This window comes from Callionymus lyra, chromosome 15, assembly GCF_982586985.1.
Source record: "Callionymus lyra chromosome 15, fCalLyr1.hap1.1, whole genome shotgun sequence".
NCBI classification, from domain to species: Eukaryota; Metazoa; Chordata; class Actinopteri; order Syngnathiformes; family Callionymidae; genus Callionymus; species Callionymus lyra.
This window is the reverse complement of record NC_141832.1, coordinates 19,976,127-19,991,573: the sequence shown is the minus strand read 5'-3', so window position 1 is coordinate 19,991,573 and position 15,447 is coordinate 19,976,127. Positions and strand designations below refer to the sequence as shown.

The following is a 15,447-nucleotide window of genomic DNA, read 5'->3' as shown; positions in this document are numbered from 1 at the left end:
ACATCATACAAACATTGCTTGTTTTCTCTTGCTTTGCTACAGTAAGCGTAGAGAAGGAATTAAAATTGATCTCAATTGTTTGAACCATATTTCTGCTAATGAAGTTACTTACACTATATAATAACGCAATCTAGTATTTATAAGAAATTGTTCAATATTATTATTTGTCTCAGAGTAAAATACAAACGTTTTTGCACGATTGATGATTTTGTAATTCTTTTATTGGATCCAAGTCGTCTAACTTCCTGATTGATCGCATGATCATTACCCTCAATACTTTCACTTTCAAAGTGGGAACCATTTTTAAAATATCTAGTGGCCCTCGAACATGGATGTTTAGCCATTTAAGAAATGCAGTCTTGCTTTTTTACTTTTCACATGAAAGTTCAGTTCAGAACGTTGATCACCAAATTGTGTTTTTTAAATGTATCGCTAAAATGTTTAATGTTCCTTGTGACAATTGTTTTTAGCGATAAATGTTGAGTTTTCGCACATTCCTAGGATTGCGTAGCACAGTCGGTAAACCTTACATATTGTAGCCAGAACCATCTTTGGTCCAAAGAAGAGAGAATAACATGCTGAGACTATGTTTTAATGTTGACCAATATTATGCAAAACTTACTGACAGTATTTTACTGCTTCCTAAACACTGTATCCCATTACATCAAATGGCTATAACAGAAAAACCAGATGCCCCTTTAAGGGTAAATATGATGACACACAGAAAATAATAGTATACTTTATTAAACTACTGTCGAATACTGTCTCTTATAAGACGTTTTATTGGTTCAGGCTTTTCCTTGATTTTCTGGAACTCCTGTTATGTTATCAGTTTTATCTTGATCTTTAAAATATATACTTTACTGAATATTGTTTTGATTGTTTAAGCGCGTGACCCTGGTCCGGAAAAGCACTATACAAATAAAAATGACTTACTTACTTACTTACAATTTACACATTGATTACATGAATTGTTTCTAAAAAAGAAACTTTCCTTCCTTTAACTTGTATGTTCACAGTGTTGTTTGTTTACTCTTTGATACATGTTGGAAAAGAGACTCCTAGCATGTAATCTGTCAATGATATTTAAGTTTTATCAGGCAATACAAAGCAGTTGATGTGGCAAACCTACTGTTGGAAGACCTAAGGTCACATTACTAGCCTACATGCCAGGTTACCTCAAAAGACCCATCTGAGGACAATGGTGATGTAACAATATTGTAGTGATCTTTTTAGTGATGACGTGGTCAGAGTGCACAAAGTCACTGCTAGTCTGTGAGCTTGTCTGATTATAAAACCAAACAATACTGACTCAAATTAACTTTTGTTTTACGTTGTCTATTTTTTATCAACCTATTCATACTTTTGTGTATTTATTTGCACAAAAGTGCAAAAAAACATGTATGTAGATTTCAAAACTTTTTCTCTCCTTATTAATTAATCATCATACAAAAGATGTAACGACAAATTACACTTTGGTTACTGGTATCTGCGTAAAAAGATCCACGATAATCCTGGATTGAGTTAAAAGGGAATCCAAGCTTCTTATGTCATAATAGTCCATTACATCCACTATTAATTATGGCTCGGTATGGATGGACATTTTTTGATACTGGTACTAATACTGATTCCTTCACTTCGATACCAGATCCTGAAAGATACTTTCTTTCTGTACCAATTCTATAAGATAAATTTGAACAAAAATAAATGATATTACAATATAACATTATTACATTATATATAGTACAAAGCTGTTTTTTTAATTGAAATAATGAATAACAAATTATTATTTACAGTGCAGTAGAACACTTGCAAACTAGCATCAATTGAATCAGCCTTTTTTCACTTTTTTTTCACCTCAAACCTTTTTTTTTTTTCAAGTTTTCTTCAGAAAAATACATAGATTATCCAGTTTTGATCACGTGTGGGTCCGAAACTTGGCACCAAAAGACAAAATATGTTTCAATACTCAGTAGTAACGAAGCATTTTAGTCGGTGCCACAAAAGAACTGAAGTTCGATACCCAGCACTACTGTTAACTGACCCAAATTAACCGACGATATACAAGAACACAATAATTGAATATAAACAAAAAGTTATAAATCCAAGTTAGATGCATCCTCATTACTAAATGTCCTTTTCCTTCAAACCTTCGAACACAATTCAAATAATTAATCCAACTTGGATCTCGTGGCAGTGAAAAATGTTAGAGGATTTAAAAAATGTGACAGATTGGAAGATATTTAAAATGTATTCTAGTACTATATGTTTAAAACATTTAAATGCAAATAACATCATTATCATGTTTTGATAAGACCATGCTAAAAGCTGCCTACTAAAACCATTAATCATTGGTTTAGCTAGAGATGTCAAGTAACAAGTAAACAACTCTGGTGTTAAACCCACTGTGCATTTACAGAACTGACACCAATGAACTTATCTACAGCAAATACTGTAATTAACTGACAAAACCAAACATATTTGCGGGTGACGGAGCAGATTGACCAGACAGTCCTATTCACAGAACAGAAATTAATCCGCCCACTCAAAATGTTCCATTTTAAATGACTTGCTAATGTTTACTCCAGCTAGAGCTCCACTTTTGGGAAAATTCTAAAGACCCTGTGCTTTCCCTTTATGCTATTAAATAAGAGTTGGTTAGAGACACCAGCTATTAGATTCAACGTCACACTTTTTAAACTTCTACAAATATTATTTCCAGTTTTTAAATTACATGTTAAACACATCTCTTATTCACAGGTCACCCATTCATGCAAGCTGACTGGATAAACTCGAACAACAAGTGCTCCAAAACAAGGGAATAAAGAAAATAAACTTGTTTTTTTGTGAAAAGGTCACATCACTGTCCATCAACATGCATCTAAATAACCATCCTTTAAATGAATACAAATAATGACTTCATATTTGTCAACAGACAGCACTGTTGTTTTCATTCATGACGGGAATTATTCAGAAAGAAAATGTTCATGTATATATATTAATAAAATAAAGTTGGAGGACCAGAACATAAACTCACCAGTCAAAAGAAAAATAGCTACTATTTCAGCGACTTCATTGAGACTCCATAACAAATAAAGTTATTTACATGTGTTTTTGTTTTAAGATGGTTTTATTACCGGACAGATCCAAATTAGGCTTTGCGTGCTCAACAGGAAAGTAAGTCTTCTGAGGACACTTAAATGTTGTTTGTGTCGGCCGACAATTCAATTAAGGATAAATCTAAACATATATTTACAGTATAATAATTTTTACACAACATTGGTCAAGTTAAAATTGATGAAATGATCATTTGTGACATGTTTATTTACACATGTATCGGTCTATTTCCATGTGGAAAGCCCAAATAATTCACAGTGTTAATCCACAGGCAGCAGGGGAGACGACAGATGGGGTCTAAAAAGATCTGGGACTTAGTACTTCTTGAACCCTGGTGTTGCTCGTCATGCTTCAGCTAGAATGTAGTTCACTTACAGCAACTTAAACACAGTGTTACAACAACAAAGGCTATTAAAAATATATATACCTGTATATATATATATATTTGGTGACCACAGCGACAAATACATTTTTATATTCTTAAATAACTTAGATAGACGTGTCATGGACAAAGTTGAATTGGATTTAAAGGATGGAATGAGATGAAAATAGAGTTGTTTTAGTTTTACCTGCTAACGATGACAGCTCCCTTGTACATGACGGAAAATGTCGGCATGATGAAAGCAACTTTAAATCTCGAGAGGAGACGCACGCGCGCGCGAGCTCAGCTTCGCATTCCGTCGCTTTTCGATTTTTTTTTTTTGACAATTCCAAGTTCAACCTTTTAAAAAAAACTATCCAAAATGATATCACTATCTTTCCACTATTAACGGCGTTATCGAGAATAAACTAACGGACTTCAGGGATGGCGGGAAAGCGGTAAGCTTTGTTCTTTTTGATCGTGATTGACGTGTCGACAGGCGGGACTTCAACATAAATACGGAATATTTAAGTCCAAACGTTACCGCAGAATTGAAATAATAAAATGGTTGCTAAAGAGCGACACGAGTTGCAGAAGTCTACCTGCTGATGATGACGGCTCCTTTATACATCACTGAGAAGGTGGGCATGATGTCCAGGAGCGCGTGCTCCGGCCACGGTTCGGCGCGCGGGTCGTTCAACCTCCAGCGAGCAGCAGCCACATGATGCTGCGTCTGGTCCTCGCCGCTCCTCTAAGTCCTGGTCCAGCAGCGAACATCTACTACACCTCCAGTCGCACCATTAAGCTCTTACGTAACCTCCCTCACGGAAACATCTTGAAAGTGGGAACAAGTGTTTTTTTTTTTTTTTCTTCCTCTCCTCCTCCTCCTCCTCCTCTTCCAAGAGCTACTGGTGTTTTTGGCTGCTAGAAGGAAAATAAATCCCTGCTTAAAAAAAAAAGAAAAGTGGACCAAGTACATCGAAGTCTGCTTTTGTAGGGCATTAGACCAGAGGTCGTTTAATGCCCAGCGCTAACCCCCCAGAGATCAACTGGACCAAAACAGTTCTCGGTGAAATCTCCTTTAACTTCATTCGTTTCTAATGTTTTTGTCTTCCTTTTTTCATTTGTGCGTGTGTAAAAATAGATATTTATAAATTTAGTCTGGAAAATAATAATAAAAATAATAAACAATAATTCATTTTATTTATAAGGCATCTTTCAAAATACAGACATATTTATAAAAAAAAAAAAAAAAAGTTAAATTATTATTAAAATGTTGCTGACAATAAAAATCAAAGAGGACCTTTTATTGTATTTTTCTTTCCTCTGAGCAGAATCAGAAGTATGAGGAAGGTTTTCAGTTACTCTGTTCTCACCATTAGAAAACAGTGGCTAAAGTAAAGCTGCCCTACATGCCAGGATGTATAAAGTAATTAAGTAAGTAAGTAATTTTTATTTATATAGCGCTTTTCCAGACCAGGGTCACAAAGCGCTTAAACAATCAAAACAATATTTAATAAAGTATATACTTTATAAGGTCAAGATAAAAACTGAACAGGAGTTCCAGAAAATCAAGAAAAAGCCTGAACAAATAGAAACGTCTTAAGATGTTTCTTGAAGGAGTCAGTAGATCCATCAAGCGCAAAGAGAGAGGAAGATCGTTCTAAAGGGCAGTAAGTTATTAAAAGTAAAACGTTTTTAATATCTAATGTTACCAAGTATACAAAAATAATTAAAGAAATCTTAAAATGTAGTCTGTACTTTCTATGGTAAAATAGCCAGAATCAGACACTTTTATTGTTGTATGGATTGTTGTTGTAACAAAACGTGGGCTATTTTGAGCATATATTAACATTTACTCATTTTATTTCAGTTATATTTATTTCATTCTTGTTGAGTCTGTAGTCTGTACTACCATCACCATTAACAAACGACACCATTTGTTGTATTTTCAACCTAGTTTTAAAGATTTCTGATTTTTATTCCGATAATATACCATGTATCAACAATGTAAATTCTATGCGACTGTGCTCAGGAAATATTTCACAGGTATATACGTAGATATGAATATGAATATGTACATTCCGGTATAATTGCATACAAGTTATTATTGCACCCATTTAATGCTTAATATAAAGATTCCTGAGTCTTATTATACATTATATACATTTTCATAATGTTTGTAAAATGGTGGCATAAACTGAGAATATTGCAAGATTTCATGGATGCATCAATCACCTGTTCTTCTCAAACAAAATGCACTTGGATTAGAGGTCTATAGTCGCCATTGGTTTTTATATGTCCCTTAGCAAGACACTTATTAGAGGCTGATGCTCTTGGAGGTTTAAATACCATGAATGGTCATGAAAGAGTCTTTCCAACAACAACTGTCAAAACAAATTCTTCTCTTAGTCGACTGCGAGCAGTATTATAAACGTTAAGAACAGAGATAAAGCCAAAAACTCAATACATGTAAAAGTTCCTTTGTAGTGGAATTAAGTTGGTAACGCTTGACATGACCAGATATTTCTCTCTGTCTAAATACTGAAGAAAATCATGTGCTTGAAACAACAGATGAAAGTTGAAATCCATGCGATCCACTCAGGAAACATTGCACGCCTAAAAAGCATTTCAATGAAATGATTTCCTACAAAGTTTTTAAAGTAAGAAGACTCTTAAGACAGCACTTATCTCACCACAATTTAGAGGAGTTGAAAGCAAATTTGCTTATTTTTTCTTTGTCTATTAATGTGTAATCTGCTTTAAAAATGTTTATTATTAGTAACCTACAAGAGAAACACCAATACAGTAATTTCCTATTTTCACTTGTTAAGATTGGACAAGGAACATTATGTCCTTCTCAATGGATAATATTCTTTCTTATTGGAAATATGAAGACATGATTTTCCCACTAACAACAAAAAAAACTACTTTAACTTGTCAATTTCCATCACAAATCTGGTCACGTTGATTATTTTCACATCCATGATGCGCAATAGTTGGCAGCTGTTCTATGTCTTTTCCTTTTCAAATGTTCTAACCATGTGAACACCATAACTCTGTCCAAACTGCTCCATATGAGCTGTGCCGCTCATTTCTAATGTTGGCCTTTTTCTCCTCCTACCTCCTTCCAGTGAAAGCCCCTGGGTCACCCTGAATTACCCCAGATTCTGGATTTAAACTCACCATCTCTGCTCTCTATAACCTCTTTTCAAGCAGAGACTTAACCTTGATTTTAAGGCTAATGCACTAGTGTAGCAACAAGAGCCAGCTGCTGCGTGAAAACTTCCTTCAAAGCTGCAAGTGCATTAACGGAGAAACAAACCTGCTTCCTCAAAATACCGCCAGACCTCCTCCTCTAGACCATGATCTGCTGAAATGTGACAACTTTTGTTAACCCCTGGCCGACCACACAGTCGCCTATTGTAGCTCTAGGTTGTCTTTTACTTATGAACTCATCTGTTTCTCCTACTCCCTGCAATTTCACTGGCTATCTCTAAAAAATGTATTCTGTTTTTCTAACTTAAAACAAAGATGAATATAATAATATAACACACAAGAAGTTGGCCACCAGGTGCATCATCAAGTTGAGTCACACAACAGTTGTATTTTGTTCCTGAGTTCCTCCTTGAATTGGTATTTATTTAACAACAATCGGTTCATCAAATAGCATCCCTTGTAAAACCCTAGAGTTCTGTGTGAACTTCTGCCACCCCAATTTTCACAAAAGGCTCCGCAGAACTATGTAAGAAATTGATCTGTCATACACCACATATCTTGACCTACTTTACCACTTTTAAGCCTATTTTTTTTTAAATATTAAACTGAAAAGGTTTGAAGCAAACCACATGGATCGTTAAGATCCTTCCCACGCACATTTATAAAATACATTTCAAGAGTTGTTGAGCCTTATAGTTGATCAATTATTCAACTTTTCAACATAAAATGATCCAGCTCTTTGACAATACTGTATAAGGATCATCATCATTATAGAGCCATCTCTACATTTCTATTTTAGCGAATAAGATACAATTTTATACAGCAAAACTTCTAGTTCTAAATCCTCATAATTGAACGAAAGCAGCTTTATAAATCTTTATTGACTTCTTAACCGATGCTCTTTTAGCAGCAGGCAAGTGGGGAAGCTCAAGGGACGAGTGATGCTAATGTTTTTTCTAGCAGCGCTCACTCCTACATGCTGCCTCAACGCCAACAAGGGAGTAATCTCCATAAATTTCAATTTGAATCAAGTTCTTGTGAGGAAAAAAAAAAAAACGTTTCACCCGGATATGAAACTTGTGTTTGTGAGTGAGCTTCTTATCTGTTCGCTGCACATGTTTAGAACGGTTTGCTTCTAATTATAATGAACAAGTAGTTGAGTCAATATTTGGTCCTGGATAAACACAGCTATGTAGTCTGCCATTGTTGTTTTGATGATTTTAAAAAGACAAGGGTGATGGGACTATGAGGAGATCTTCTTTGGCTGATCATCGCATCACTTCAACTTTTGAATGAAAGAAACACCTGTCTACTTTGGAACTCCTGACTCCATGAGGGGTCTGAAATGCTAATCCACTATAATGCTTTTTATACGTAGGTAGATTTATGCTCACATGTTTATTTTTGGTTTTTCCTCGACATCCATTACGCTGAGGATCAACAGGAGTTCAGCGTGCTTGAAGACCAACCCTAAAAATGGACCTATAACCTTCCATTCATAGGCCATCACCGCAAAATCCGACAGCATTCACAACAGGTGTCTCTCCGAGGGTTTTCAATGGGTGAGCCTTAAATACAGCAGGGAATCCTGTCACTGACAAAATGAGATTTCCTCAGTCACATCACATTTACTCCGTGGATTAGTGAAATGCCTTCGACTCTTGATTTTTAAACCCAAAGGAATTTGTATGACTTGTGATTCTACATGTAGCTTAACACATTGTTGATCAAACTATGTTCGCGATGTAGGCCAAACCTCTCATCAATTATGATGTTTGTGAAAATAAACTGGATTTCTGATTGATTTCCGATTTCTTGATTGACAGGTTAAGGTGAAATTTTGTCCAGATGGAGATAGTGTCTTGGGGTCTTTGTCATATAGAGGAACCCAACCTTGGAAATGTGGTAGTGTGGTAGGAACATGTAATCAAAGTAGCACCAACAACATTTATGTACTGATATTTGACAGGTTTCCCAGATAGGATCGTTCTTAAGGATGTAAGAAGGCTCTAAAGAAGGGTTTGGCTAAGATACAGTTGTTTCCCGTCGCTAAGATGGCTGTTGAGATCAACACGATCTCACATTTCCTTCTTAGTGAAAGATCGTTTTTCATTCAAAACATTCTTCATTTACAGCGTTCTTACGAGTGCTCCTAAGAAGATTGCAGAACATAAGAACTTCTTAACGGATCTGGAAAACCCTGCCATAACTTCAACTACTTTGCAGCGAGGAAGTTCTGGGTAACAGTTTTGAAATTCATGAAGACCATCTTATTATCCCACAGAAGTGGTCTCTGTTAACTGTTCATACAATCAAGCGACAAACAATGTAGAGTCACAAAAAGATCAAGACCATTTGAGCTAACACCTGATGAAGAGGAACAAAGAAGAAGAATGAATATTCTCTTGCCAAGTAGATGCGTAAAACACACACTGGGACAAATGATCAATCCAATGATCAGGGTAGATTATTGGATAATAAATAACTGTCAAATTAAATGAAATACATACTAACTTGATATGGTCCAAAGGTGTTTCAAGCCTACCCTAAAGTGAGGTAAGACATCAGAGAAGAAGTAGCACTGAGCATTAATGACGCTTCAAATATACCTACAAGCTTCAACTACAAAAATAGAATGAACTGTATTCAGACAAACTCCAAAGCAACCTCTTTGATGTGATGCTGCCTTGACCGCGATGCCTTGCCAAGGCCTTTCTTCACTCAGTAAAACCAATAAGAAGGAAATCGTACCAACATTTTGATAAAGTTGAAATGTTATTTTTGCAAGAAAACATTGAAATCATTAACAGGCTACCAGGATAAAACATCTCCACAGATTTTTTTTTAAACTGTTTATTTATCACACAATCAATAAGAATTTAACATCCATACGGTTTCGAGATGAAACGTCAACCAGCCAAATAAAAATCATAAAAAAACGCATACCTTGCAAAACCGAGAGGCATGATCAGCCTCTGGAACATGGTTCTCATAGCAGGGTCAGCGAGTCTAACTCTTGGTCAGTCCACATGTCCACATTAATGTCACACTGCGGCAGCTAAGTACCGAGGGCTAGTTGATAAAGAGATGATGCGCTTATGTCAGGAAGGATAATACACACAGATCCATACAACCCAACTAAATATAGCTGTGAGCAGAATGACTCGTCAGACACTCAAGAAACTAATAAGAATCATATCAATGAACTTAAAGTTAAAACATTCAGACTAATAAGATGTTTTTAGACGGTTTGTAAGGACTTAAATGTTTCTAAAATGAAACTAAAACTACTGTTTCATTGGTTTTGAAGGAGACTACCGTGCAAAAATGTAGAAAAAAAACTGTACAATTAGCATTTCAACTACAATTAAAATGCCTTCCCGACCCATTTTCAACAAATCCAAATTGGCTTCTAGAAACTGCTTTATCTTTCGTGTGTCATTTTTAGATACATACCTAATTTATACCTCACCAACATCATGCTTAACAGCATAAAAATTATTATTATTATTATTATTATTGACCTTTCTATAGTGTGATTATAGGTTTGCCTTGTGGTCTCTTTGATAACCCTGTCCCTCATCAGCCAACTGTGTCTATATAAACCAGACTGCTGATAAGGTAAAACATTTGGAGACATTTGAAAGGCGAAGTGGTATAAAAGAGATTCAAATTGATTAACTCTTAAGATTAGGGATCACCAATGCTACAAAGACAAACGATGGGATAAAAAGTAGCTCACAAACTTAAAATATTTCCAGTTCAAACCTACATCAAGGTTTTTCGAGTCTTTCTTACTACTTTTATTTAAGAGTCATTCACTGACCAAATGCACAACATAGTTCAAGGCTCAGTGTCTTAGAACCTACGAAGAAAGAGAATGAAAACATTAAACACTGCTACCAAAGTCTCAGGGCATTTACTCTATTATTTAGGTAGGAATGTGGGTTGATAGCTTCATATATCAGGGTTGAAGGTTTCCCGACAATGTGTTTATTTATTTATTTATTATTGGCTTATTGATCGTTCAAATGGCTGACCTGTAGATATTGACGTAGGGAAATGTTTTTGGCTAAATGGCAAAGCAGTCACCATAGGGCACTGCCAATCCATTAGAAAACAGTATTTATTTATGGTAACAATATGATTAATTCAATGTAAGGAAACTATCTTTAAATGTGTGAATATTTGTCCTTGTTTGTAACTGAAGTAACAACGTGGTAGATTTGTGCATGAATCATGTATTGCCTGTTTTCTACTGTTTTCTTATGAATCACTGGCTGAATCCTAACTTGTGAATAGAAAGTGATCAGTGGACACAGAACATCCAGGGATTCTAGGAACACAGATACGTCTCCATTTGTTTACCTCATGCTGTTTTTGAACAAGTCTCTTTCACCGAATCAGAATATCTTCTCAAGGCGTCTGAGCTCTTTGCAACCTTGTTGGAATGACATCCTATATTTAAACCAGCACCTTTGGATCGGTGCAGGGATCAGGTGAATTGTGTTTACTCTGATCAGACTCTGTATTACGTAACGTGCAAAATCCTGCATTTTTAAAAATCTAATACCTTGAGGAGCTTAGTCGCCTCTTTGGAGAATCATGCAAATTTGACTCGAAGCAACAACTGGAGACGGAGGAGAAAATTAATTCAACACAACAAGGTCAAGGTCAAGTACTCCAAACGCAGTTTTGACTGGTTCTCGCTAAATCTTGTATGGTACCATCAAAAAATGTTTTCAATTCCAGTATGTGCCGAGTCATCGATTAATCACCCATCAATAACCTGGAACTATATATTGTAATGTCTTTGTTTTTTTGCTTAGAAACACCTGTCATTTGATGTAAATGCTGATAAAAAACTGAAGTGTCTTCAGCCCTTAAACTGTAGTCACTCGTGCATGTGTTTACAAAATGAGAGAAAGGGAGTTTAGTCTAGTGAATACCATAATATACTGGGGGGGAATTATGACAGTTAAAAATAAAAACAGAAAATAAAGAAAAAATGTTACCTATTGCTGCTTTTCATTATCCAGTTTGAATAAATATGTTACGTTTTTAATATTGTAATATTAATTCCTTAAATATGTATATACGTTGTTATTTGTTTTACAACAAGAGGTTAAAAAATTAATTATTGATTATCTGTGATTAATTGATCGAATGAAATCCCTCAACTTACTGTAAATTGTATTTTATTTTATTTTTTATAAATGATTGTAGATTGATGTATAAGAAAAAAAAGAGGTAATTTATCAGACTTGAACAGGTGCCGTTCTAGATTCTGCTGTATTAGAAATGTTGACTGCCAACTTCAGTTTTCACCAGCAGGAGTGAATACATCATTATTATGAAATTAAAATAAAACCGCAGGTTCTATACAAAGTGCTGTAAGTTTAATGTTTTATGATTTACCAGATCAATCAATGTCCACTTGCTGCTTACGTCATGCTGTATTTGGTTAGACATTAACTAAGGCAAGAAGTTCAGTTTACCATACAATTATATAAAATGTTGAAACATCCATATGATAAAAAATGTCATTTTGCATGTTTTAACCATCAGCTTTGACCACAGCAAATTCTGCAGAGTCTTTAACCATCCTTATTCCTGGCTCACATGGAGGATCAGTTGCTCTGACAGAGATAAAAAAAAGAACATGTCTGGATGTGGCGTGTGTTCGGTGACGCTCCTGCTGTGTCAGTGATTCTTGCTCCTGACTCAAACGCTCACTCTGCACTTCTGCAGGTTTTTTTTTTCTTTTTTTCATTATCCTACTGCGCAGATAACGTGAATCACAGCAGCATTATCTTCTGGAGTCATTTGACCAAATCCTCTTGATCCATTCTTCACACTGTGACACTTGAATAGGACTTGTAATGAATGTGGATCCATTAGGTTCTGGTCTGCGCAACACGCGCCTCACGCAGAATCATCTTCCATTCTTCTAGTTTGCACAGCGACCATTTGCTTCTGAACTTTAATCACTAAATCTGCACAGTGGGTCGTTATCAGATTATGGGATTATCCCGTCCTCGCTGAGAAATATAGCAGCAGAAATCCCACATGCCCGGGTGAGTGCGCGCGCACACACGTACGCACTGACTTTTAGTCTAAATTCTTTACCATGAGGTGGTTGAAAACGGAAGTTATTGATGGTTACTGGTTTCAGTGACATGTCACATATAACCATTACGAATAGCTAAATTAAAAGTGCAAACTCGAAAACAGACGACCCTTGGGTTTTTCCATTAACAAGACTGCCCTCTATCGATAGAATCGTGTAGTTCAACTTTTTAGTGCTATTTAGTGGAATTATTCTGTATTGCATTCTCATTTTTAAATGGCACACCATCTTCTATTATTCTTAATATTCTAATTATATTATCATAATCATCATCATCATTATTATTATTATAATTCCTTGATCACTTTGTGATCTGTAAGAAAAATAACAACAACAATGAATAAATATATTGAAAATAAATGTCCACGATGTTGATGATGAAACAAGGAGAAACTGTTTGTTATGAATTACCAACTGGATCCGAAAATCATTTTTCAAGATCAAGATGTTTGTTTCGGAGTACCATGGCCACCTGCTGTTCCACATTGCTATCAATGATAATGCAAATGATAAAATAACTAGTATAGATGCAATAATAAATGTTGGATTCTGATCGTATTGAGGGTAAAAACAAAAAAAAGTAAGCAAAGAAAATATGGGTTTATTTACATACAATACATTTTACAACAAAAACAATTAATTTTTTTATTAGAACCAAGTAAAGTCAAACTATTCTTTGAAAGAGAATTTTAAATGTTACCGATATATACACAACAATTATTTTTTTTAATTTATCTCAATTAACTAAGCTTTAAATTGGCATTTGGCCTAAATAAGTCTGTCAATCTTATCCAGGTGTTGTTCTATCAACTCCTCCAACTTCACTCTAAGATCCAGACCTGCCCAGCTCATGGTCCTGACTGACTCCTTCCTTACATCTTTGTCATTTTTACCCAATCGTTGCTTCAAAAGCATCATTTCTTTCTTATTGAAAACCGTAATTCTCTTTCTGTACTTTAAAAATGGTGCCAAATTTTTCCCAAAACTTTCTTTTCTTGTTTATTTTTTTTAAATAATACAACTTTTTGCATGTTTCCAAATAATACACGTTGTGTTGTCATTTGTCACTATTGTAACTCTGTGGAATGACTTGTCAGTATAATAGCTAGGTGAGTACCTATGCACAACGAGAGTGCCTCGAATCACTGTAATGACTTTATTTTTTATTCATGTCGAATGTTTGTCTCTTAGAAAAAAAAAATATCTGGCAAAATGAAACAAAAACCCAAGTGAGGCACTTAAATATGACTTGCTTTTTTGTCTAGTTTGTACTGTTTCCACCAGTACCCATACCTATGTGGCTGTAGTAAGAAAATGTGTTTTTGTTGTTGATTCACTTGGATGTTCCGATATCAGAATAATGCAACGATTAATCTCATTTATAATACTTGATAGTAGCTGTGAAATTCAAAATTCATTAAGTACGTTTCATTAAATATTGTGTTTTTTCCTGCATTTTTGCAAAGAAAAGAGTTTTTGGGAAAAAGTTGTTAAAAAGATGTAAAAAGAGGACTAGACTCAACCCCAATAATCACTGGTACATCATAAAGGACCAAAGGATTCAGATTCAACTGAACAGCATCATTAAAAGAGACAAAAAAGACGTGACTGTCATCAATCACTTATTAGTTATCAAAGCGAAAGAAAGTCTCTGAAGAGTGTTGAAAGAGCCCTGCGGATGAATTAGTGATAAAAACAACAATCCAAATAACAACATCATTTATTGTACTTTCTCCAGATAATTAAATCAAACCCTGTTCTCATTATCACATGGTTGGAATGATAAACAATTATCAAAGGCTTTTTCATCCTCTGAAATATTCATTAAGAAAAAAGCTTTTGTGTGTTTCAGGGACAAAATCTGCTGCTTTGTTGCCACATACATGATTAAAGGGAAAGTCATCCGGGATTACTTTGCTTCTGTTGTGATCATTTTCAGCGCTGGTTTATTTTTGCCCATGTTTTGAAGTTCAAAGTCGTGAAAGATAATAAATGGAATTTTGCAGAGTTCTCGTTTTAATCGCTGCTTCCCTCGCTGCAGATAACAGCAATTAAAAAGAAATACAATGAAGAAAATCAGTGTTTCTTCTTCAGTTCAATTATGAATGTGTTTAGAAGGAAATATCACAAAAAACTCATTAAATTATACATAGATTATCAATAAGATAATGACTCCTGAGAAATCATTGATTTAATATGATCAAAATGCATCTTTAGAATCTTGTGCCGTTTACCATCTTGGTTTCTTGTATCTTTAAATCTCTGATGAGTTATTGTTATATGAGAACAGAATGGTTTCAACATCAAGCCTTGCCAAAGTTCGGCTCGTGGCCCTTTAATTAAAATGAAAACTGGTGAGAGATTGTGAATAATGTTTCTGTCATTATTTGATTTAGTACTTTTAGTCATTGGAAATATTGCAGTGTGTGTTATTTCAGTTCTATGTCTTTTTTTCTCCCCCCAACTCCCCAAATAACAATTTATTTAAATTAAATAGAATATTTCTTGCCTTAAAAAATGATTACAAAGGTGTGCATAAAACCAGACTGTATAAAAATGGGTTACTGAACCATGGATCAGACAGACCCTAACCCTAACCCTAACCCTAACCTTATCCCTA

General features: G+C 34.9%; 1 protein-coding gene across 2 annotated transcripts in view; it reads right to left on the bottom strand.

The window, feature by feature from the left end:
- LOC148065243 (syntaxin-binding protein 4) overlaps positions 1 to 4,238 on the bottom strand; it is a 36,475-nt gene extending 32,237 nt beyond the window's left edge. Inside the window, exon 1 of one of the 2 annotated variants that reach the window (XM_087809955.1) lies at positions 4,081 to 4,238. In XM_087809955.1, the coding sequence (XP_087666081.1) occupies positions 4,081 to 4,127 (47 nt within the window). In that variant the 5' untranslated portion in view covers positions 4,128 to 4,238. Of the gene's footprint in view, positions 1 to 3,686; positions 3,755 to 4,080 lie in introns of those variants that run through there. The other variant, XM_087809956.1, reaches the window with a different exon arrangement.
- Positions 4,239 to 15,447: the final 11,209 nt, after the last annotated feature.